This window comes from Phalacrocorax aristotelis, chromosome Z, assembly GCF_949628215.1.
Source record: "Phalacrocorax aristotelis chromosome Z, bGulAri2.1, whole genome shotgun sequence".
NCBI lineage: Eukaryota > Metazoa > Chordata > Aves > Suliformes > Phalacrocoracidae > Phalacrocorax > Phalacrocorax aristotelis.
This window is the reverse complement of record NC_134311.1, coordinates 68206864-68232338: the sequence shown is the minus strand read 5'-3', so window position 1 is coordinate 68232338 and position 25475 is coordinate 68206864. Positions and strand designations below refer to the sequence as shown.

The 25475-nt window shown below is 40.0% G+C and overlaps 1 protein-coding gene across 2 annotated transcripts in view; it reads right to left on the bottom strand.

The window, feature by feature from the left end:
• The window catches only part of NUP155 (nucleoporin 155), a 41286-nt gene that overhangs the window by 2160 nt on the left and 13651 nt on the right, over positions 1-25475 (bottom strand). The window contains exons 15-34 of one of the 2 annotated variants that reach the window (XM_075079537.1): positions 21695-21789; positions 19643-19731; positions 14853-14915; positions 14600-14750; positions 13684-13750; positions 12680-12798; positions 12369-12472; positions 10009-10142; positions 7995-8186; positions 7197-7335; positions 6410-6545; positions 5826-5979; positions 5454-5558; positions 5167-5321; positions 4574-4703; positions 4195-4308; positions 3613-3733; positions 2559-2669; positions 1166-1302; positions 307-407 (exon numbers count right to left, since the gene is read on the bottom strand). In XM_075079537.1, coding sequence (XP_074935638.1) covers positions 307-407; positions 1166-1302; positions 2559-2669; positions 3613-3733; positions 4195-4308; positions 4574-4703; positions 5167-5321; positions 5454-5558; positions 5826-5979; positions 6410-6545; positions 7197-7335; positions 7995-8186; positions 10009-10142; positions 12369-12472; positions 12680-12798; positions 13684-13750; positions 14600-14750; positions 14853-14915; positions 19643-19731; positions 21695-21789 — 2417 coding nt within the window. The remainder of the gene's footprint in view (positions 1-306; positions 408-1165; positions 1303-2558; positions 2670-3612; positions 3734-4194; positions 4309-4573; positions 4704-5166; positions 5322-5453; positions 5559-5825; positions 5980-6409; positions 6546-7196; positions 7336-7994; positions 8187-10008; positions 10143-12368; positions 12473-12679; positions 12799-13683; positions 13751-14599; positions 14751-14852; positions 14916-19642; positions 19732-21694; positions 21790-25475) is intronic. The other variant, XM_075079536.1, reaches the window with a different exon arrangement.

The following is a 25475-nucleotide window of genomic DNA, read 5'->3' as shown; positions in this document are numbered from 1 at the left end:
ATTTCCTCAGATTTGTCTGTAACACTCCTTAAAGTAATTTGCCAAAATTTACAAAATAATCCTCTTGGTTCCTCATGAATCTTCAGTGAAGTGGAGAAAATGATCTTTATTGAAGCAGTTTATAGGGAGGACCCTAAAGTTTCTACCAACTGGTTTGGAATGAGGAGTCTCAGTAATCACTGCTAGGAAAGAAATACTAAATTAACTCAAAAGCAAACAAGAAAAGCTGTGGGGATTGCTGAAGTTCAGTGCTTTAGGATATCTTGCATCTTTCACTCTTTATTAGGAAACAGTTGCCTTTCTTACCTCAGAAGTACTCTGCTTGGATCATGGACATATCCTGATAATAATACATGAATACACTCTAAAAGATGTAAAGGCTTTTTCATTCTGTTCCAATATGGGTCCTAAAACAAGATTCCAAAATGTTAAGGGGACAAATATTAAGGAGACAAGAAAATAAAAGTGTGTGTGTGTGTACACACAGATTGCCAGCTGTGGTAATTATTTATTCATTGCAACAAAAATGTAAGAGAAATGGGAATTCTAACTTAATCTATATGAAGTCTATATTTGAGTAGGTTTGACTTTTGAGTACTGAAACATACATGAATTTAACTCAGTTTCCCATTAACTAACAGTCTGTAAAGTAAGAGATTTTTAGGAATTTCTGAATTCCTTACAATGTAAAGGAATCTGGGGAAAAAGCAGCAATTTAATTCTCTTTGTTTTAGTTCTGTTTAAGCCTGTTCTACAAATCCGGTTAAAAATGTGACGTCTTATTCTTTATGCCTATTGCATCAATAGATTAGACAAGATGCAGTAATATAGCCCATTTTAACCATTAATAGGAAACAAATAAAATTAATATATTCAAGATATGCTGTTCCTTCTGCAACATAGTAATTCTAATCCTATTTAAGCCTAAATCAGCTTTAGGTGAAGTAGAAGGATTAATAATGTTTCTCATACTTCAGGATTGAAGTGAATAAAACTAACGGGGTGGGGAAGCATTAAGAGCCTTTGAGTTAAAAAAAAACAGAACAAAAGCTATGAGGTTGGTATTTTGGTATGTCATGCCTCATGTTATTTTATGTTTCCCACTAAAGAGAGACATTGACAGTAGTTGGAAACAAAATTCTTATTTTGTGGCTATTTTCCTTACCCGTGCCTTAAACAACTGGTCATATACTTCAAGCAGCCTTGGCAATGGCACTCCTATTTCTTGCATGGTGTATGTTACAAAACTTACATCCCAGTTCAAAGTGCAGACCTGTTGCTCTAGAAACTGAACGAGAAAATCTGGAGGACAAAAATAATAGGTTATTTAGATTCCAACTTGTTAATGCAAGTCTAGGGAAGAAAGGCATTTGAAAGTGATTTACTCCAAGTTTAATTTTCTGTCTTCCACACAGCTGGTACCTTTCTCCTGTGAAGCACATGGTAACAGTTTTCCCCGAGTCTGTACTGAGGAAAGGATATGCAAAATATAACTACCTCCAAAGATGGAATTAAGCTATCAGCAATACATGACAGGGATTACTCAGACTGAGTTCTTCATTACAGTTCTGTCATGGAAATAAGCTGTTAAGAAAAGTACATTAAATTTTGTTTCAGCACAAAGGATACACTATCATTTCATTTGCTAGAATAGCCAGCAACACTACTGCACCTTTTATCATGTTTAAGTGTCAGTAACAATTAAAAATTTATTTTTCAGCACTAAATTTAGTGCTGAAAAAGATATTTGCCAGGTTTTTATATAATACCAAGTTGTCAAAACATGTCAGCATCTCAAAAGCAGAAAGAAGCTCCAAAAAGGATCCAGTATCTCCTGAATTCTGTTTCTAGAATCTGCCCCTACAGATAGCCGTGGATACTTCAAAAGACAGCAGATAAATGTGGTTGCCCAAACTCTTATTACATGTATAAATACACATTTTTACTTTGTAGTTTGATACAAACTTCACTACTTTCTAAAATGGGATCTGCGCAGCCATCCAAAAATAACGGTTGCTGCGTTCTAAACTTCATTTACTTCCCATTCAGAGTGAAAAACTGTAAAATCTGGTTAAAGCCCTAGATAAATTCTAGGAAAATCTGGACCTGTAAAAACTGTGGTTTTGTAATCATACAATTTTACTGTATTTACAAAATTAGAGGCCAATAGGGATTCTATTTCTACTGTTTGTCTAACCTCCCTCTCCTCAATCCCTTGTCAAAGTCACTGTAATAATGAGCAAGTATCATAATGGTTTTATTCCTAATTTCCTGGACAAAACTTAAAAGTACTACCCAGCTACCCTCCAGATCAAATCCATCTCTAGCGACAGTTAAAATAATTTGTTACTTCAGCTACTTCAAAAAATTTCACAAATAACTTTAGTAATTATGTATCGCAAGAATGTATGCATCACAAAATTATCAATATCCTTTCCTTTTAGATTTTTAAGAAATAGGCATTTCATAGGTTAAAACTTTTTAAGAAGCTAAAAAGAAAGCTGAGACCCATTTGTGCAATGTGTATATTCATTTACTGTGCAGGCTAAACAACTTGCCTAAAGGAAAGTAACGAGGTGTGCCAGCATATATCTTTCCAAGCAATATCATCTTCAGACTAAGTGCTTGCATTCTGTCAGCAGGACTCAAAGGCACACTATCGCTCAATTCTGAAAGTGAAAAGAAAACATTTAGAGAGAACTTCAGAAAAAAATTTCCACATTTATACGCAACTACACTGAGGTACATAAATTTACTACAAACACAACGAAATCTTACGCCATTGTCAGTGCAAAATCAGCACATGGAAGTGAAAAATACAACTTTTTTCTGGTGTGTATGCATATCTATTCACAGATTTTTATGTTTCATTGCAGTTCCGTGCAAATCTACTTTAAAAACCCACAAACCAACCCCACGCCCCGCAAACCCAACAACAAACCCACTACCACTTAGCTTTTCCCTCAAATCGCTGTCAATGCTGTTTGCACAATGGCAACCTCGAGCACAATATCCAAGGGGGTAAAAAAAAAAACAACCCAAAACCCACCAAACCAGGAAGAGACAGTGAACAACCAACTCATGGTGAAGGGTGAGGCAGATTATCACAGCTGAGTGGCTAGGCTGGCTGAGCTGTGCCCACTACTCTGCTTCTCAGTAAATGGACAGAACCCTTACACTTCCACTCCTGTCAGCATTATAAGAAGTGCTGAACTGCCTGAAGATGCTTTAATCTTTGTCACTATAAATTTAACATTTTTATTATAATTTCCTAATAGTGAAACCTTCAGACAAAATTTCACAGGTATTCTGAAGTCCATATATTATGGCATCTAAGCACAAGAAGGGATGAAATGACTTCTTAAATGTTATCTGGAATGTGATTATTCAAGACATATGTGCAATATGCTCCAACACATATGCAAAAATATTACTTTTCTGTCCTTTAGGCACACAAGCCAAAGGTAATAACATTAATGAATTACTAGTTATTACAGAATAGTCCAGAAAAGATGCATCTCACTTGGACAGCATATGAGTAGCAGCACATAGTCAGTCTCAAAAACTTTAATGAGTTCTAGCTTGTACCACCCCTAGTCCATTGAGACCCACCTTTCTCAATGATTTCTTGCCAGAGAGTTTGCACCAAGATAGGATCAGAATGACCTGCACAATGTATAATTGCAAGCTTACACTCTGAGAGCTTAAATGGGTCAGCAAATTCTCCATACAGCTGAAAGAAAAATTACCAGACTTTACATTTCAAGTAAGATAAAAAGGAAATTTTAAAAATCAGCTTTTCTTTATTTTGTATGGTAGACACCAGACTAGTAAAGGTGCAATTTAAGTAACTGGTCCAACACAAATTTTTTTGTTTGTTTCACTTCTTAAATACAATCCCCAATTTTATATAGTTATAATACCATTAATTTTCTAACAATTTTCCCAATAAATGAAGAAATCTAAGAGACTTAATAAAGGAGATAAACACATGGAAGAAATTAAAGTACTAAAGATTGAAGGAATATCAAAGCACGGAAAAAGACGGTCTAGGGTAACATTCTAAGACCAGGAATGTCAAACTGTCTCTCTATTACTTTTCCTAGTCAGCATAGGACCAATCTTTGCAAAACAATCACCCCCCTCCCCCCCAATATGTTACATTTAGTTTTAATACAGAGAAATTTTAATCACCTTGGTTATGTCCATCAGCTCAGCATCAAGCTGGGAGATTGCATCTTGCACTGAAGAATGATGGGAATACTGCCGTTGTAATGTTTCTTGTATTTGAAGCTGGATCCTTGCAACCTTGTTTAAAAAGAAAAATAAAATATTTAAAGATTGGATTAATTTAATCAAAGCTTAAGAATACACCCAGAATTAACTTTAACTTATTTAAATGTAGAAATGTTACTGTCTTACACCTCAGAGTCTCCCATCAACTGCCTAACTTCGGCATGTTGGGAAGAAAGCACAGAAAACGCTTTTTACAGAATTGGTAACAAAAATGTAATTTGCCAATGAGACAAAGTGAAATAATGTATTTACAATGTAGTTTAGTATTTTTTCTTACTTCCATTTTCTCTTCTAGTTCATGTAGGAATTCACCATCTGCAGCTATAGAGGATATGGCAGTGGAACTTTTGGCACTCAAAATGGCACGTGCAATGTATTCAAGACGCTGCTGAAGAGAAATTTCTGTGCTGCAAAACAAATATTCAAAATAAAATGGGTACTTAATATAGTTATTTGAGGGTTAGTTATATTCTAACTAGACTCTGGGAATTAGTAGGTGACTTCTGATTTTATTAAGGCATGCAGGACATTATCCAACTATGTAATCCTATCTTTGTCGCAGGCTCAGTTCTAGTGTACTTCTCAATCCACTGTTCTGCAGTTACTTTATATATGGTACTTACAACAGGAAATGCATTGCAAGCTGATATATAATACATAAAATAAACATATAATTTCTTTCCAGTAACAGCCAGGATTAACAGCTAATATATTCCATTAATTTAATTTTTTTTTTTAGCAAACATCCTTGGGCATTGGCCTTTTCTTGTCCTTTTCTCAAACTACCTACACTTAAGGTTTTGATTTTAGTTTGTTCAGTTTTCCCCCCAATTACCTCAACATATGCAATAGATCATATATAATCCATACCTATGCAGGTCAGCCAATTTAGCCAAGACTCTGGCTGCATTACTAAAATTTCTGTTCTTTTCAAAATATCTCCACAGTAAATCCATATAACGGACTTTGTTTTGGTCAATCCTGGTCATCCGCACAAGGTAGGGTTCCAAAAAGGGGGCAGTAACCTGCAAAAGTCATAAAGACAACATTTATATTTTTGCTCTCTCCTCTTTTTTGAAGCACCAGCATTATTACAATTAACTCTTCCAGTTCAGTGGAACCCGCCAACAAATTTAGTTGTAGAAAGATGAGGTCACCTGTAACAGTTTGTCTGCCAAGTCAACTTGTATCAACCAGTTGTAAAGCGCAATACTGAAGAGTTCATCTGTTGAACGCTGAGCCAGCTTTAGCATTTGTTCAAACTACAGGAAGAAAAGGACAAAGCCGTTATTCCAGAAGTAGTTACATTGTATCAAGCACTGAATATGTATGTGACAATACTTAGGTTCATGTTATTTGCATGTCATCATTTCTATGAAGAATCTACATAAAGAAGCCAATAATGACAAATGTTAACTTTTATCTACTTTGCTGAACTATTCCACAGTTTTTAAAAATAATAAATTCTACACCCCTTCAAATCACACAATTTTCTGCATTACAGTAATGATTTTTTCTGAGTTACTTACATGGTGCCCTGCTTCTTCGTTGCTTAGCATGTTGGGGTCAGATGACAACACTGGAGGACCTGGCTTTTTGGGTACACTGGGAGACTGCGGAGCAGCTTTACTTTGATTCACTAACTCTTGAAGGGTGTCAGTGATACACTTGTAGCTGTTCAATCTGTAAATATAGCAAAAGAAAATAAAAGCCTTTCAATTTTCATTGCAACTATCTGTGAACTACTCTTCACAAATGTTGTTATTGTATGCCTTGTAAACACCATTACTAAAATCTAAAGGTCACAGATTATTGTCAGCTAGTTGCCACAATCTAGTTTGTTCTCAATCATCTTTCTAACAAATATTTCTGTGATGTTTAGATCACAATGTTTTCTTCATCTACCAGCTTACCCTCCTTTCCAGATTAAGTTGGTGTCTTATTAATGTTAATCAAGGAGAGCATGCTGGGAAAAAACATCTGTATTGTGTCCCCTAATATAAAACTTTTTTTTTTTGTCATTACACTGCATAGCTGCCCCAAAGAGTTACTTTTCTAGTCACCTGAAATAAAACACCCCATACAATAGTAATAAGGTATCCTGAAAACTTGCCTTTCCTGAAAAGCTTGGAGTCCAACAACGTCCTCTTCTGGTTCTCCGTTTTTATAGAAATGAAGGCCAAGACCTTGCGGGTCTTTCTTCTCAGCAGCTGTAAGAGAGAGTTCTACTACTCCCTCATAGAAACGCACTAGAAAAAAACAACAAACAACACTGTTCATTATTGTATTAAATCTATGACAAAAAGCTATGTGATCAAACACTTCCCATTTTAGCAAGAAAGAAGAAAATAAATCTTATTTACTCTGGTCTGTATCATACAAAGGTTTATGCCTTTACCTAACCTGTAGGATTATATGCAAGTCCAAAGTTACGTGTTTGTACAGAGGCTGAAATCTTGACTGTTACAAAAGTTATATCTACATTTAAATTATGCACTAGCGTCTACTGCAGGAAACAGGACTCAGAACCATCTTTCAAACACCGTATTTGGTATAAAACCTTACCTGCAAAAGTAGTCACCTACCTTCTGCTTACATACAGCCCAACAATTTCCCTAAAAACGTTTTTACCACACATATGAAACAAACAGACACTGCAATGTGAAATAAGTGGATGGGAATATTTTTCTACAGAAGTGGGTTTTTTGATTGGTTGGTGAAATCTAGAAAGGCTTTAAACAAGAACAGGTTGACCTATATTACTTGTATGAGTTATTAAGAAACTGTTTATGGTGAAACACTAAAATGAATTGAAAGTTAGTAAACAGAACACAGGAAAAAGAAGTTGGCTTGAAAGGATACTACAGAAACCATTTACCAGACCAGTGACTGCTTCTTACCTTGCCTATATTGTGCACAAACATTAGCAAGATCTACTTGATTGCTGATCTTCTGGTACTCTTTCAGTGACTCCCTTAGCATCTTCTCTTTTTCCAGTTTGCTTTTAGCCTGTCGAGACCGCTGAAGCAATTCATTTGCCTAAAGACAAATGATGGGAAAATGGAAATAATTCACATGAACACACCATGAACAGATCATGGGTATTGTTGTAAATTAATGAGTTGTTATTCCAAACTTTAACACTGAAACAGTAGGAACACCATCCTCTCAAAAGCACTCTCTCATCACTTGATAACACTGTTTCCAGCAGAGGGACTCTCCAATGGCAGTAGAGAGAAGCACTTAAGACTTAAACAACCAATTGGTTCCCCATTCCCATCCTCAACGGTTACTTTTTTCAGATTTTCTTGAAAAGCTTCAGAGCGAAGATCTTCAACACAATTATCTTTCCACAAATTCCATGAAACTAGGCAATGGACTGAAAGCAAGAGACTATGCTAAGGAAAGGCTGAGGTAGCAAGACATTTTATCAACAACAAGGCAGTTTTATTAGCCACCACACTGGAGGCAGAGACCCTATGAAGACTGCAAATAACTACAAATGCTTTGCACCAGAGCTCGCATAATTTTCAGCATTAATCAACTACAAGTCACAAATATGCGCATAACCTGCCTTTGCTAGTTCTTCTGCTCTTGAAGCCATTTGAGCGTAATGATGTACAAGCTGCCCACCCTACCTCATCTGAACATGTTGTAAAGTTGTGTTTTGGTGCTGTAAAATCTGAAATCGCACTTACCTTGGAACACACAGCATCATCAGTGCTATAAAGAAGAGGACAGATATCTTGCAAATGGGCAATGATGCCATCCACAGCAGCATTATCTCTGATATAACAGTTTATGAGAGAAGCAATGAGTGCTCCAGTCAACTCTCTGTCTCTAATTACCAGGTCTTTGAAAGCAGTAATCTTTAGATGTTCTTGAAGTTCCTGAAGATAAGACAGATTTTCATCAGTTTACCAAAGTTTTCACTTCATTCTGTTTAGCAATGTCACAATGTTGCAGCAGCAAAATTAACTGTTTCCAGTAAATAAAAACATAAAAAACCCCAATGACTGAAGTGCACAGCATAGAATTACGTTATTTAAAATACACATCATATAGCAAAATGGAAATAAGAAAGCCCTATCAATGAAGGCACTAGACTCTTGGATGACAAAGGGCAGTAAGAACTCCTCTTAGCAGCCTTCCTCTGCCACCTTCACTATGTGTCACTTTTATTTCAGATGTCTGTGAAGAAAAATGGACTTAGCAGTTCCCCTTGCTTCACGGGCTGCTGTCAGAATGCACGCCCTATAAAATGAGTATGTCACTGTTTCTAATAATGGGAACCATCTGAGTACTGACATAGATGAAAAAAATGACAGATGCATAAACAGGAGGAATTTTAATAGTATGAGGTCTGTACTCTTTATGCTTTTTTGTATTAACTTACATTAAAGGTTATTAATGTTTTTAATTATTAGGAATATTTGCACACAGAGTTGCCAGTAGTGTCTATGGATGATCACTAACAGAATGAAAATACTCTTACAAAAACTCTAAAACTACTGACAACAGAGGAAAAGGTTCTATCTGTTATTAGTTAGCTCCTTGTCCAACAAAAGACAAAAGGTGCCTCTGTTAGAAATGATGCTAACTCCCCAAAGCAACAGTGTGAAGAGCTCCAGCTTCTGCGCATTTCTAAAGTTTAAAATCTTTGTCAGTTTTGTCAGTGGAACAAAACTTCATTTTGAAGTTTTTGTCAACACAGAATACAACTTTTCAAATAACCTATTTTCCTATCAAGTGCCAGGACAGAATGCATAGTATTCAAATTACTAGCTTCTTCAAGGGCCGGGTGCAAATTCTACATTAGCAAAGGGTACACAGCAGTAGCACCCTTAGTTCTGTAAGTTTCCTTGTTTAGAAACAAGGAGAGGCTGAAAGAACTGGGATTGTTTAGCCTGGAGAAGAGAAGGCTCAGGAAGCAGTGTGTGGGATCTCACTAATATTTATCGGAACATGTAAAGAAGGCAAAGCCAGACTTTTCTCTGGGGCACCTAGTGGCAGGACACAGCACAACAGCCAAAAGCTGAAGCAAAGGAAATTACATCCAAATGTAAGAAAAATATTTTTTATTCTAAAGGTGGTTGAACACTGGAATGGATTGCCCAGAGGGGCTGTGGAGTCTCCATCTTTGGAGATATTAAAACCCTTACTAGGCATGTTCTTCGGCAACCTGCTCTAGTTGACCCTGCTTTGAGCAGAGGGGACAGATTATCTCCACAGGTCCCTTCCCACCTCTGTTGTTCTATGATACAATCTGGACCCCTACTTATACAGAAGTGCAAGGGTCAGACTCTACATCCCTATTGCTCTCCACTGTTAAACCTTCACCAACACCACGGCAAAGAGTGAATTCCTCTCAGCTGGACAACAGCTATTCTTTTCGTTACATTTTGGAGAATGTGCTTAAGGTGAGAACACAGTAATTTATAAAACAGATTCATTATTAATTGTCAATAAAAGTAACATAGAATCTATTGTTAGTGACATTTCCAATTTGCTAAAATTGAGTAGTAAGTCCAATACTACACGTTGGTCACAAAAACAAACACTTGCAACCTGAATAAAAATCTATATGTGGTTTAACATTCATTATGTGTTTTTCAGTGAATTCAAGTAATGCTGGTTTGGGACTATTTAGGTAGCAAAAGAAATTCGGATGTTAAATACAAACAAATTAGAATCATAGGATTCAGATCGTACCTTCTGCAGCTCACCTACAACAACACTGAACTGGTGCTCACACAGCAACTTCCATAAAGCCAATGCCTGGCAGGTTTTGCGAACAAGCTGCTGGATGCCTTGAAGTGAGGTCTTCTCAGTTAGCTGTGCCTCAGCTGAAAAAGCAAAGAAACTGTCAGTAAGTAACTGTTCTATGATTCAAATTAGCATGTAAATTTTTTGAGGTTTTACAATAACAATCTCCTGAAATTTCTAATTTTTTTTCTCTTCCATTCTTGATTAATGCTGTCTAGCTCTCTTTGGAGGAAAGTGCCATGCTAACATTTCTCCAAAACAAATATCACCTGTAAACATTTATTTCAAACTATGCAACACAGGAGTACTTTCTGAAAAAGACGTATGTCATGTGAGTGCACTGGATTTTAGTACCAGCCTTAAATTTTGGCTTACTCTTTTCATAAGTAATTATTATAAATGTATTTATGATGAACATGAAAGAAAAAAATAAAACCGTGCATATTCCCTTTTTGTTGTATTACTTGTACCTTTGGTCAATGCTGTCTATGCTATCTTTAAAAGAACAACAATTACCCTGAAAACTAGTAACATTTAAAAATGGTAAGATGTATTTCATTCACTGAAAAAATAATATGGACATACTTATTACGTGGGTAGAACATAATTGCAACAATTTATGTATTTACTTTTGAGTGCTTACAGTTCAGAAATGAGGCAGCAATAATTACATTGTGTCATTTAGCAATCCCAAAGGGTTTATGGGCTATGGAATGCATAAAAATGAAATTATTAAATGTCTATGAAGTTCTACATTACTTTTTTTAAAAAAATTACATTCACACTATTGAATGTGAGCAGTACAGAAAAAGAAGTAAAACCCAGGACCATGACCATCTTCAATTCTGTGTACACATCAGCAACACCTCCCAGCCTGTCTGCAAGCACTGGGCAAAAGCTACACTATAGGAGAGCATGAGTTCAAATGGGCTGTGTGACAGGCCTCTTATTTCTGAACAAAGTTTTGCAGACATTTCACTGACTGTAACTTTGGCAACTTGCATTAGAGTATTTCTTTTAAAAGGACACCATACTCACTTGTCTCACAAATGAGTTGCTTAACAACTGCTATCTGAAAACATAAAGGGGTGTGCAGCTACTAAGTATTGTAACGAGATGAAACAATCTTATGAAACACGGAGAACTTTAGGAAGGAAAAAAAGGGAGACAGGTAAGTGTGCAAACAAACCTCTAGTTTCATATTCATATATTCCCATATAATTTTTAAGACACTTTCGTCCCATGAAACATTTTAATATTTCAACTGTTTGTTCAATTGAAGATGAAAACACAAGTGAAAACACTGCAATTCTGGTCCTCCTTCACTCACTGTGTTTGAGAGTCAAATACACCTCACAGACATTTCTCATAAAGTTAGAGGAATTTAACTTGACTCTGGTGGACTTTCTCCAGACTTCAGCTGACATAAATGAAAGCAAGTTTTGGCCCAAGGGCCAGACCTCTGACTCATCTATCAGCAACTAAATACACTTAATGTGAAAGGACGCAAATCAGTATCAGTGGTGACTGACACTATTTACTTTTGACATGAAAGGTCTCTCACCAGGGATGGCCAAAGCCAGCAAAACAAATCTTGTATTTGCTTTCCAACCCTTAACACTGAAACAATCCTCTTTGTCCCCATTGTCTGAATGGAGAAAATAGGATAAAGAGGACATGTACCTACACAGAAGAGAAATTTAGTTCTTTGTATTAGAGAATTTTAAAAGTGCTTTGATGTTCAACCACTTTTATTTTAGCGTAATAAATTGAGAGATACAACTTGTGTTTTGCGGTGGCTCAAGACCACTAGATGTTGGTGTGCTGAAACACACATTCTCTTCACAGAAAGATATTCTCCTTTGTCAACTGCTTTAATTAGTTGCAATATTAAAGCTTTCAATATGCAACTGAAAGGTAACATCTGCAGTGTGTAACAAATAAAGTCTCTTGCCACAGTCAGCCTAAAGGCTGGAATGTTTATTTAGATTTGAGTTTTCATTCTGGGTATATACTGCATCTCTGGTACAGTTGTATGTAAATGATTTTTTCACATCAATGTCACTGCAGAAGCACTGCTCCTGATGGAACAGTATGGAAGCAAAAGCAAGGTGCTAGCAAAGTTAAGTTTCCAAACTACAGTGCTTTTTCTGAAGAACTTATTATCAAGTAAGGCATATTGATTAATGTCAAATTTGTATGGGAAAAAAGTTGTATTCAGAGGTTTTAACAAACAAGAGAAGTGAGAAAGGCAACAAATAAACGTACTGTTCCCTGATACTTCCCGTTCAAATGTAACTACGTACCATGATATTTCCTCTGGAGTTCTTGCTGGACTTGCTGAGAACTTCCACCATCAGGCCGCATGAAACCCAGAAGCCTCTGTTGCAAATTAGCTGGTGTGCTGAAACTGCAATCCCAAAATGAAGAGAGATGCTAATATGATTTACAAATACTGAATATTTTAAAGATTAAGTCTCGCAACTCATTTTTAGCATCTGAATACTTGAAGCTGGAGACCATGCATACACTTCAACTCAACAATGATATAGGAGGTATAGTTTTTCAAGACCTGGACACTAAATACCACTAATAAATGTAACACAATGAATAATACCTTGGGTTTCCAAGGGCTCCTATTGTAGCAAACTGTGAATTTCTATCCAGAAATTCTTGTAAACCTTTTAGTTCTTGTAATACACATTCCAGCACCTGGGATGGAACACTACTTTCTACCTGCAAAAGAAAGCAGACTTCTTTACAGAAAGCTTAGTTGCCAAACTTTTTTTAAAAAAATTTCAATTTTAAGCTAAAGTCACTAAAACAACAAATGCAAAGAGTACAACAAATAAATAGCATAATAATGCTATCACTAGAACACAACATTATTACACCACAGTCATTGAGGAGAGGACACACATGTGAAGAGGCAGTAGTCCTCTGAAGATATATAGCATTCAAGATGCTACTTTCTTTGCCCCTCTGATAACCAAATCAGCTGTGTTTCCCTATCTCCAGCTATGAACTACAGCAATGATTGAGCACTGCTAAGACAACGGGTATAACTGCCAAGGTCTTCCAGAGCCTCCCAGTTACCTTATAACTGAAGGAGGAAAGTTCATATAGCAGTTAATTTACATTGCTGAAATAACTCAGTTCAGGATTCTATTAACATTTGCAGTCAGAAAGGATTTTGTTATTTTGATCATAGACAAGTGAAACACCAAGATGTTAGTCAGGAAGATGTTGGAAAGTTTTTTTACATCCTTATGTAACTGCAATGCTCATCCTAACCCACTAAAGCATTTTATTTTTAGGCTTTGGCTGGAGGGGTTATGCAGAAATGAAGGAAGTGCAACCACTACACATGGCCATTGTCAGTTAACAGCAGAGATCAAACTACAGTTAGGTTTCCTAAAAAGTAACATTCAAAGTAGTAGCTTAAAAAGATTTGAAACCTACAATTACTCCTCAGTTAAGAGCGCAGCACTTAAGAAAACATTCAAATTAAAATAATGGTTTTTTTTTGTCTGATTAGTTTATAATTGTGAACAGGAGTATAACAAGGCTTAAGACATACTGTAAGAAACTTTTAAAAATACAAAATAATATTTTACATACTGCAACGACTTCTCGATTGCCACTTTTGAAAACTCTCTCCACAACTATACTGCCATCCCAAATATTTCTGCAACACACAACAGTACTGGGTTAAAAGCCAAGTAATTTAAGCAAGTATTTTAACAAGTCTTCTATGTATAACTTCTTAAAGAATGGTAATGTTTTTTACTTCAAGGTCTAAATCAGGATTTAATTTGGATGAAAATTAAACATTCAAAAGAAGTTAATATTATACATTTCTGAATGGTACAGATATAGGTAATTAAGAAAATTTCAAATTTTAAAACTTTAATCAAATGAAGTTTGGTGATCTCAAATACTTTAAATATAGACCAATATTATTCTCTGGAAATAAAGTGTAGGCAAACAAGTGTCATAACAAAAATGTCTTTCCCAACCAGCATGCAGAGAAATGACCAACATATGAAGAGCTCTGTTCTTGCTTGGGGTGTTTAGTAACGCACGACTCAACATCCAAGTAACAGAATCCTCTTTAATCTTGCTTCATTGCTCTGATTTGAGCATTCTGTTTAAAGCTTCATAACAGAAAAGACTTGAAGCCAGGACTTTGACCCTGTAAATCCTTCTGCGTTTGTTTCATCCTTTAGTAGCAGTTTGAAACATCGGTTTGAAAAATAAAAGTGCAGTTATCAGAGTTGTGCATACACACTTGGTTGCAGGATCAATAAGCAACTTTCCTGTCCCAGCCATTCATTGAATTTATTATTATTAATAGAGCTTCAAAGAGAACATATTATATCAACAGGTACTTCATAAACACAACATAAGAATGCATTTTACTAATTTCAAATTTAAATGCTAATAAGATAAAATTCACCACCTACAAGCATTAGGGGAAAGAAAAAACTATGAAACAAATTGAGCAACAGAATGTCTTTTTACGCAAACACCTCACCCTATAATCCGAGCAAAGTATATGCAGATGCCATTGTGTCTTCCAGAAAACACTATCTCAGGACCCATCATTCCACTAATGGATGTACCAGGGTGAGACATGGAATTCCCAGAAGGAAACACAGGAGTTGACACACTAGGAGGTTGTAAACCTAGGGTAAAAGTAGGTAAATATTACTCCTTTGAATGCAAATAAGAAAGCCTCATTGAAAAAAAAAAATTCTCCATTTCTCCAGCAAAGGAAAAGGTGTTACCTTGCCCAGGTGTTGTCAAAAAGCTAAGATTAGGATACGGACTATCAACAGTCAAGGGGGAGACTAAAATGGAAAAGAAATAAAGGTACATTTGTAACAAACAAACAAATAAAAAACCCAAACCAAAACATGACCCATAAAATCCCTGTGCAAAAGCAGCAAAGTTATTAAATCAAGTACTTTATAAAGTTACAGCCATTCGAACAGCTCTTATTTATAGTGAAATACAAAACTGCACTCGTTTCTTACCAATCCAAAACTCCATAAGTGAACCAAACCAAATGGATACACTTCTTTCAAGAGTGGTTATTAAGCTTTTTTGTTTTTCAGCATTCACGTGTCATCTATTGCACACCATCTGTTCCCTCAATTGAATATAATACTCTCTACATACTTTTTCTTGTCCTTCACCTTCTGAGTGCTCCCATTCTCAAAGCACTCACTTTCAGTCATTTAGATCTTTTTGAAGAATATAAAATTTACCTTCAAAGCACTCAACTGCAAGAAACTGCTATTTTTGCTCTTATTTTTTACATAGGGAAGTTGGATAAACACTACAGCAACACTGTTAACTCGGAACATTCAGTTTGAGAACGACCACGGCCTCATGTTCAGCTGTGAAAACTCAACCGTTCTGCAAATTAAGTCTGAATACCTAACCCCAGACCCCAAAATATGAGGAACACATGTGGTCATCTACAAAAATATCCATGTACCATCAGCATGTAGGATGGCATATCACAGAAAGGGCAAGAAAACTGGCACTCTGAAATTTGGCTTTTACCAGTGATTCAGTACTTCTTGCCTCATGCACTACAGTTTTCTCAACCTGGCAACACACAACAGCACAAAGGATAAAGACCTTCACTAACTAGTGCCAAGGCAATCTCAGAGGACATTCGCATGTGTGCCAAGCAAAGCACAAACTTGCAGAAAAGCAGCATGTGAATGCATGACTAGACTTTCAACAGTTAGAAAACTAAGTTAAAGGTGCCTGGCTTTTTAATGCTAACGTTATTGTAATGTAGCTTCATGTGCAAAATTTCAAGGTGTTTTAATCAATTTCTGTCAGCACTGTCTGACCCGCCACATGGGACACCCACAATATCAGAATCTTAATTTCACATGACAGTTCACTACACTTTGAACAAATGGGGTAAGTAGTGGCAGAAGAATGGTGCCATCTTCCACCTGGACCTGTCACTGAAGCAAAATGGAAACACATGCTTTGATACTAGGTTTCAGAGAGGCATATATGAGAGCAAATGATAAAAATATCCAAATATTTAGATTTGGGAAAAATATGCTTACTTCTAAAAGGAGTCACCTTATTGATTACAGAGCTTCCTGTCATTTTCCCATACCTTACTTTCATTCTCCGTTTGCTCCTAGCACCTGTTCTCCCCATACCTGATATCCGCTCTAACTCAGATTTAATTTTCATAGAATCATAGAATCGTTAAGGTTGGAAAAGACCCTCAAGATTATCGAGTCCAACCGCTAACCTATCACTGCCAAGTCCACCACTAAACCATATCCTCAAGCACCACATCTACCCTTCTTTTAAATACCTCCAGGGATGGAGACTCCACCACCTCCCTGGGCAGCCTGTCCCAATGTTTGACAAACCTTTCAGTGAGGAAGTTTTTTCTAATATCCAACCTAAACTTCCCCTGGCGCAGCTTGTGGCCATTTCCTCTCGTCCTATCGCTTGTACTAGGGAGAAGAGACCGACCCCCACCTCGCTACAACCTCCTTTCAGGTAGTTGTAGAGAGCGATAAGGTCTCCCCTCAGCCTCCTCTTACCCACACTAAACAACCCAATTCTCTCAGCCGCTCCTCATAAGACTTGTTCTCTAGACCCTTCACCAACTTCGTTGCCCTTCTCTGGACACGCTCCAGCACCTCAATGTCCTTTTTGTAGTGAGGAGCCCAAAACTGAACACAGCATTCAAGGTGCAGCCTCACCAGTGCCCAGGACAGGGGCACGATCACCTCCCTGCTCCGGCTGGACACATTATTCCTGATACAAGCCAGGGTGCCATTGGCCTTCTTGGCTACCTGAGCACACTGCTGGCTCATGTTCAGGCGGCCATCAACCAATACCCCCAGGTCCTCCTCCTCCGGACAGCTCTCCATCCACTCCTCCCCAAGCCTGTAGCATTGCATGGGGTTGTTGTGACCCACGTGCAGGACCCGGCACTTGGCCTTGTTGAATCTTATACCGTTGGCTCCGGCCCAACGATCCAGCCTGTCCAGGTCCCTCTGTAGCACCTTCCTGCCCTCCAGCAGATCGACACTTCCACCCAGCTTGGTGTCATCTGCAAACTTACTGAGGGTGCACTCAATCCCCTCATCCAGACCAACAATGAAGATATTGAACAGGACCAGCCCCAACACTGAGCCCTGGGGAACACCACTCATGCATGACCAGCCACCAACTGGATTTGACTCCATTCACCACCACTCTCTGGGCTCAGCCGTCCAGCCAGTTTTTAACACAGCGCAGAGTGCACTTGTCCAAGCTGTGAGCAGCCAGCTTCTCCAGGAGAATGCTGTGGGAGACAGTGTCAAAGGCCTTACTAAAGTCCAAGTAGAAAACGTCTACAGCCTTTCCCTCATCCACTAAGCAGGTCACCTTATCATAGAAGGAGACCAGGTTAGTGAGGCAGGACCTCCCTTTCATAAACGCATGCTGGCTGAGCCCGATCCCCTGGGTGTCCCGCATGTGCTGCGTAATGGTATTCAGGATGATCTGCTCCATGACCTTTCCTGGCACCGAGGTCAGGCTGACAGGCCTGTAGTTCCCCGGATCCTCCTTCTCACCCTTCTTTTAGAGGGGCGCCACATTTTCTGGCTTCCAGTTGTGTGGGACCTCCCCGGTTGACCAGGACTGCTGATAAATGATGGAGAGTGGCTTGGCGAGCTCCTCTGCCAGCTCCCTCAGTATCCTCGGATGGATCCCATCCGGCCCCATGGACTTGTGAACATCCAGGTTAAGGAGCAGGTCGGTGACTGCCACCTCTTCAACAACGGGAGCTTGATTCTGCATACTAGCTCCATCTCCCAGCACAGGTGCCTGACAACCCTGAGGATGACCAGTCTATTAAAGACTGAGGCAAAGAAAGCATTAAGTACCTCAGCTTTCTCCTCATCTTTCCTGGCAAGGTTACCTTCCGTATCCAACAAAGGAGGGAGATTCTCCCTGGCCCTCCTTTTGTCACTGATGCATTTATAAACACATTTGTTGTTATCTTTAATGGTGGCGGCCAGTCTAAGTTCCAGCAGGGCCTTCACCTTCCTAATCTTTTCCCTGCATAACCTCACAACACCCTTGTAGTCCTCCTGAGTCACCTGCCCCTTCCTCCAAAGGTGGTAAGCTCTCCTTTTTTTCCTGAGTTCCAGCCAAAGCTCCCTATTCAGCCAAGCCGGTCTTCTCCCTCGCCTGCTCAACTTACGGCACATGGGGACGGCCTGCTCCTGTGCCTTTGAGACTTCCTTCTTTAATAACATCCAGCCTTCCTGGACTCCTTTGCCCTTCAGGACTGCCTCCCAAGGGACTCTGTTAACCAGACCCCTTAACAATCCAAAGTCTGCCCTTCTGAAGTTCAGGGTAGTGGTTTTGCTGACCCTCTTCCTTACTTCTCCAAGAATCGAGAACTCTGTCATGTCATGGTCGCTAAGCCCAAGGCAGCCTCCAATCACCACATCACCCACCATTTTGCATTCTTACGCCTTGCCTCAGCTCCTGCCCACATTGCTAATGTTCCACACCATCAGGCTTGGAAAGTGATGCCACTGATGCATTAAAAATAGCCACTTTCTCAGTGTTCTAGTACTAGCTAGGAATTCTGAAGAGGAGGGTCAACGGTTTTTCCAGAACTTCATCCCAGTTCAGCACACCTTTCTCCAATACTTATTAATTTGGATATATGTCAAAAATAGTACTGAAACAGAATTTCTTTGTGTTCCAGGCAATCAAGTTTTCTTCCCAAGTCTGATGTGTAAAATTGAATGCCACATGTCATATAAGGGAAAAGGATCTTGGAAATTAATGAGTTCCTGATGGAAAAAAAAATAATTCAGTAATTCAGAGTTCCAAATTCATCATTATGAATTTCTTTTTTAAAATCTTTAAGATCTGGAATTGAGTAACATGTGTTAAGGGACAACTTCCTGAAGCCACTGCAGAAATTTAAGTGAACCTGAGTAATACAGAAAGGCCTCCACTACAATAAGCACCAAGTTCTGAGGAGAAAGAACAGGCAATATTCTCATTTGTAGGTGGCACTGACAACCTAAGCAGAAGCCAAATGTTGAAGCTAGAGCTTTTACAGGGAGAAATCACTCCAAACGACTAACCTATTTCTTGATTAAAATTGTTTCTTCTCACAAGCAGTGTCTGCAAAGGTATGACAATGACACTGTAAGAAGATGTTCTGCTATAGCCACACAACGACCAACTGATCTTTGTAAATTTTGAACTATAGTATTGATAAATTTTTCTCTGGCTGCTGAAATGCCTCTGGCAGCAAAAAATGTCTACCTTCTTCAAATAATCTTAACAGATTATATGCAATATCCAGCCATATTTTGAGACCACATCACTTTCTCACTAAATCCAAAGATCACCCACAAGAAATGGAAAAAATTCTGTAATTAATTAGCCAGTGAGTAGAAAATCAAGGACTATTTCAGACAAAAAGAACACATGTACCTGTGAGAAGAGAAAATAAAACACATTTAAGGAAAAAAACCCTGTCCAAAACCATGCAATGCTTGTTACTTACCAGCAGAAATAGGAGAACCCAAAATAGGTCCAACGCTGCTTGGAGGAGGCAGAGCTGATGGAAATCTCATTTGTGCTTCTCCACCATACCTGAAGTTTACACACAAAGACAAATATTCCTCACATTTCATACACAATCCATTTAATTTTCATGTCTTTGAGAATTCACAGCAATTTGGTGGTTCTTTTAAAATGAGGAGGAACAACAAACAAGCGTAACTTCAGAAATATTTGTGACTGTATGATACTTCTGGCAAAATAAGAGAAAACTATCTGAATACATGTTACATGAAAGGCATTAACATATGCAACTGCAAAGATAAGTTAGGTGAACAACTAAGTTTTTTTTTTAATGTTTTAAATTCTGTGGTGATATGATAGCATCAGGCTTTAAAGAGAAATCTACCAATTCTCAAAATCAGGCTTTAGTATCTTTTTAAAGTTTGCCTCTATAGGAATGTGGGGAAAAGGACACACTTGAGATGACCCATGCTTACCTTTCTATCGTCCACAAGTAATTTCTGTTCATCTCGCTCCTATAGTGCTACCTAAGCACTTTGTTACATCTTCCCTTGCTAACACCCACCTCTCCAGAGTTATCATCCACATTTTCTCTCAGAACTTGTAAAGTAATTTTGTTTATCAAAGAGCAACTATTCACTGCCTACTGAGAATAGCTGACTTGATCTAACACCTGCACAAGTTTTGGAAAAGAGCAAGCAAGCTTTTGGGAACATAACACTTGAACTCTAGTGCAAACATACAGTGAAAGCTGCACACATTATCACCGCTCTCAACAGCTGTATCTTACCAAACCGTTTTTTCCTCCAGGCTATGTGCCCTGTGAGAACAGCCAAGAGACCCACAATATACCAACTTGTTTAAGGCAGCTAATTAAAATATGCATATCCGCACTATACCAAGGATATGCAGTACTAAAGATACAGAGATGACAAATTAATCCTCCAGAGCGGAAGCCCATACTTCCTCACTCAATTTGTAGTGGGGGGAAAAAAAAACCAAACCACCAAAAAAACAAAACAAAGAAACCCAGGCTGTCCGGTGGCTGTCTTTTCCTAGTTGTCATGGTTTCAGCTGGGATAGAGTTAATTTTCTTCACTCTAGCTGGTATAGTGCTGTGATTTGAAATTAGCATGGAAAAAAAAAAACCTGTTGAGATAACACACAGATATTTAGGCTGTTGCTGGGTAGCGCTTATACTAGTCAAGGACATGTCTAGCCTCCCATGCTCTGCTGGGTGCACAAGAAGCTGGGAGGGGAGGGGGCACAGCTAAGAGAGCTGACTCAAACTGACCAAAGGGATATTCCATATCATGTAACGTCATGCCCAGTATGCTAGCTGGGAGGGGCTGGCCAGGCGAGGGAGGGAGCAATCGCAGCTCGGGGACAGGCAGCGTCGGTCGGCGGGTGGTGAGCGGTTGTATCGTTCGTGTTTCTGCGGTTTTTTTTCCTGTTTTCCCTTTCCCTTCCTTTTCCCTTTTATTATATTAACATTATTGTCATTGTTATCATAATCATTTATCATTATCATTTTATTGTAATCATTAAATTGTGCTTATCTAAACCCACAAGTTCTTTTGCTCGTCCGATTCTCTTCCCCATCCCACAGGGGTGGGGGGGAGTGAGCGAGCGGCTGCGTGGTGTTCAGTTGCCAGTTGAGGCTGAACCATGACACTAGTTGAGTTGGTGTCATTAAATATATCACTACACACTTCTTTTCAGTAAACTGGGATACTGTGAAGTATAGATAAGCACATTTCAAGCAGATTAAACTACATTTTCAATAACCACCTCTACACGTGGAATACAAGCATCCAAAAGGGAAACTAACCAGAAATCACCATTACCGGAAGCTTCCTTTATTGATGAGCCCTCAATTAGTGCAAAAGCATATTCCACCAGGTTTAACAGTCTATGCTCATTTTAAAACAATGCTAGCTCAGGCAGCACATTAAAGAGCACGTACAATTATTTAGTGGCTCTAGTGATCCTAAGCATAATATTCAGAACAACCTACAGAATTGAAACTTACCTGAAGAATGCCCGAGTAGCCCAGGCAGATACTTCTCTGTCACATGCAGCATTAGAACAGGCCAAGATGAGGCAAGTAGCACAGGCCTGATCCTCCTAGAGCATATTATAGTATTAGTGTGGTAGCTTATATCAAGTTGAGAAGAAATGTACAGAAGAAGTTCTAATGCTCAGTAGCTCAACCGTAAATACTCTTTGCATCATTTTATTTAGAAGGCAGGGAACCATAGACTGCTAGGGAGGGATAGACTCCACCTGTCTGGAAGGGGCAAAGGAATCTTTGGCAGCAGGCTGGCAAACTTGGTGAGGAGGGCTTTAAAGTGAGCACCCTGGGGGGAGGGGGACAAACTGGCAGTGCTAATGCCATCACACACAATGGGAGAATAAGACAGGACAACCTCAGCAGTGATAAAGGTGCCATGGTGGCCTCATGCGACGGCAACCAGGAGACCAACCACCTCAAGGGTTTGTATAGCTGTAATGGGTCCTCGTACAATCCTCTGAGGAAACATATGTGCTCAAGCACCTTTCTGAAATGCCTGTACACCAATGCACGGAGCACAGGGAACAAACAGGAGGAACTAGAGGTCTGTGCGCAGTCACAGGGCCATGATCTCATTGAAATCACAGAAACATGGTGGGATAGCTTCTTGCATGACTGGAATGTGGTTATGGATGGCTACAGGCTTTTCAGGAAAGACAGACCAGCAAGGCGATGTGGGGGAGTTGGTCTTTATGTGAGGGAGCAATTGGAATATATCAAGCTCTGCCTTAGAGTGGACAGGCAGAACAGGCTGACAGCTTGTGGGTAAAAATTAAGGGACAGCCAAATATGGGTGACACTGTTGTGGGGGGTGACACTGTTGTGGGTGTTTGCTACAGGCCACCTGATCAAGAAGAGGAAGTTGAAGCCTTCTACAGACAGCTGGAAGTAGCCTCGCAATCACAGGCCCTGGTCCTCATGGGGAACTTCAACCCCCGTTATCTTTGCTGGAAAAGGAACACCGTGAGCCATGCACGATCCAGAAGGTTCCTACAGAGCATCGAGGACAACTTTTTGATGCAAGTGGTGGAGAAGCCAACGAGGTGAGACATGCTGCTCAACCTTATCCTAACAAACAAGGAAGAGCTGGTTGAGGATGTGAGAGTTGGGATAGCCTTGGCTGCAGTGACCATGAGATGGTTAAGTTTAGGATACTGCAAGGTAGAAGCAGCACTATGAGTTGGGTTACACCCTTGGACTTCAAGAGGGCCAACTTTGGCCTCTTCAAAGACCTGCTTGGAGGAATCCCATAGGCTAGGGCTCTGGAAGGCAGCGGGGTCCAAGAGAGCTGGACGGTATTCAGGGACCACTTTCTCCGAGCTCAAGATCGGTGCATCCCCAGGAGGAAGAAGTCAGGCAGAGGAGCCAGGAGACCCGCTGGGATGAGCAAAGAGCTTCTGGAGAAACTCAAATGGAAGAAGGAGGTTCACAGTATGTGGAAAAAGGGACTGTCCGCTTGGGAGGAATATAGGAATGTTGACAGGGTATGCAGAAATACAACAAGGAAGGCCAAGGCCCACTTGGAATTAAATCTGGCAATGCATGTCAAAGATAACAATGGCTTCTTTAAATACATCAGCAGTAAAAGGAAGACTGGGGATACAGTGGGCCCACTGCTGAGCAAGGAAGGGGCCCTGGTTATGCAAGATACAGAGAAGGCGGAGTTACCGAATGCCTTATTTGCCTCTGTCTTTACTGCTAAGGCTGGCCCTCAGGCATCCCAGCCCCCAGAGATGAGAGGAGAAATTGGGACAAAGGAAGACTTACCATCGGTTGAGAAAGACTGGGTAAGAGATCACCTAGGCAAACTGGATCCCCACAAATCCATGGGTGCTGATGGGATGCACCCATGAGTGCTGAGGGAGCTGGCGGATGTTCTTGCTGAGCCACTCTCCATCATCTTCGAAAGGTCATGGATGACAGGAGAGGTGCCCGAGGACTGGAGGAAAGCAAATGTCACTCCAATCTTCAAAAAGGGCAAAAAGGAGGACCCAGGAAACTATAGGTCGGTCAGCCTCAAACTCCATCCCTGGAAAGGTCATGGAGCAGTTCATCCTGGAGGTCATCTCCAGGTATGTAGAGGACAAGAAGGTTGTCAGAAGTAGTCAGTATGGATTCACCAAGGGGAGGTCATGCTTGACCAACCTGATAGCCTTCTATGATGGTGTGACTGGCTGGGTCGATGAAGGGAGAGCAGTGGATGTTGTCTATCGTGACCTCAGTAAGGCATTTGACACTGTGTCCCACAGCCTCCTCGCAGGCAAGCTATGGAAGTGTGGGTTGGATGAGTGGACAGTGAGGTGGATTGAGAACTGGCTCAGCAACAGAACTCAGAGGGTCGTGATCAACAGGGCAGAGTCTGGTTGGAGGCCCGTCACCAGTGGTGTTCCCCAGGGGTCTGTGCTGGGTCCAGTCCTGTTTAATATATTCATCAGTGACCTGGATGATGGGACAGAGTGTAACCTCAGCAAGTTCGCTGATGATACCAAGCTGGGAGGAGTGGCTGATACACCAGAAGGCTGTGCTGCCATCCAACGAGACCTGGACAGGCTGGAGAGCTGGGCCGAGGGAAACCTGATGAAATTCAACAAGAGCAAGTGCCAGGTCCTGCACCTGGGGAGGAACAACGCCCTGCACCAGTACAGTCTGGGGGCGAACTACTGGAAAGTGGCTCTGTTGAGAAGAACCTGGGAGCGCTGGTGGACAACAAGTTGACCATGAGCCAACAATGTGCCCTTGTGGCCAAGAAGGCCAACAATATCCTGGGCTGCATTAAAAGGAGTGTGGTCAGCAGGTTGAGAGGTTATCCTCCCCCTCTACTCTGCCCTAGTGAGACCACATTTGGAGTGCTGTGTCCAGTTTTGGGCCCCGCAGCTCAAGGATGTGGAACTGCTTGAGCAAGTCCAGCGGAGAGCTACCAAGAGGATCGGGGACTGGAGCATCTCCCATATGAGGAAAGGCTGAGAGACCCGGGTTTGTTTAGCCTGGAGAAGACTGAGGGGGGATCTCATCAATACCTATAAATATCTGAAGGGTGAGTGTCAGGATGATGGGACTGGACTCTTTTCATTAGTGGCCAATGAGAGGACAAAGGGCAGTGGGCACAAGTTTGAACATACAAAGTTCCACCTGGCTATGAGAAAAAAAACTTTCTTCCTGTCAGGTTGCCAGAGCAGTGGAACAGGCTGCCCAGGGAGGTTGAGGAGTTTCCTTCCCTGGAGACATTCACAACCCAACTGGACGCGTTCCTGTGCCCCCTGCTCTAGGTGTATCTGCTCAAGAACAGGGGTTGGACAAGATGATCTCCAGAGGTCCCTTCCAACCCCTGCCATTCTGTGATTCTATGATTCTGTGAAATCAGCTCTCCCCTCTTACAGACAGGAAGTGAATCATAGTGAGGCATCCCACTATAGCAGGTAATTTTCATTATACAGTTTTTGCAAACTCAGTACGATTACTGGTGGGAAAAAATCCCTGTGTCTGTCCACCTAATTGTGACTAAGATTCATGCAATTTCTACAGAAATGTAAATTAACTCTGTTTTGAAGAATATTAAATCTATACAAATAATGGTCTGCATATTCTAATGGCATGTTAAAATACCACTTAATATGTCCTATCAAAGCACAAGAAAACAGATTACAGTGAACATTCACTACAGATACTAATCAGTACTAGTCACTTTAAAATTGTAATCTACATTAGCTTCCTCCCTGCTTGCTATTTACCTTAAACAAAA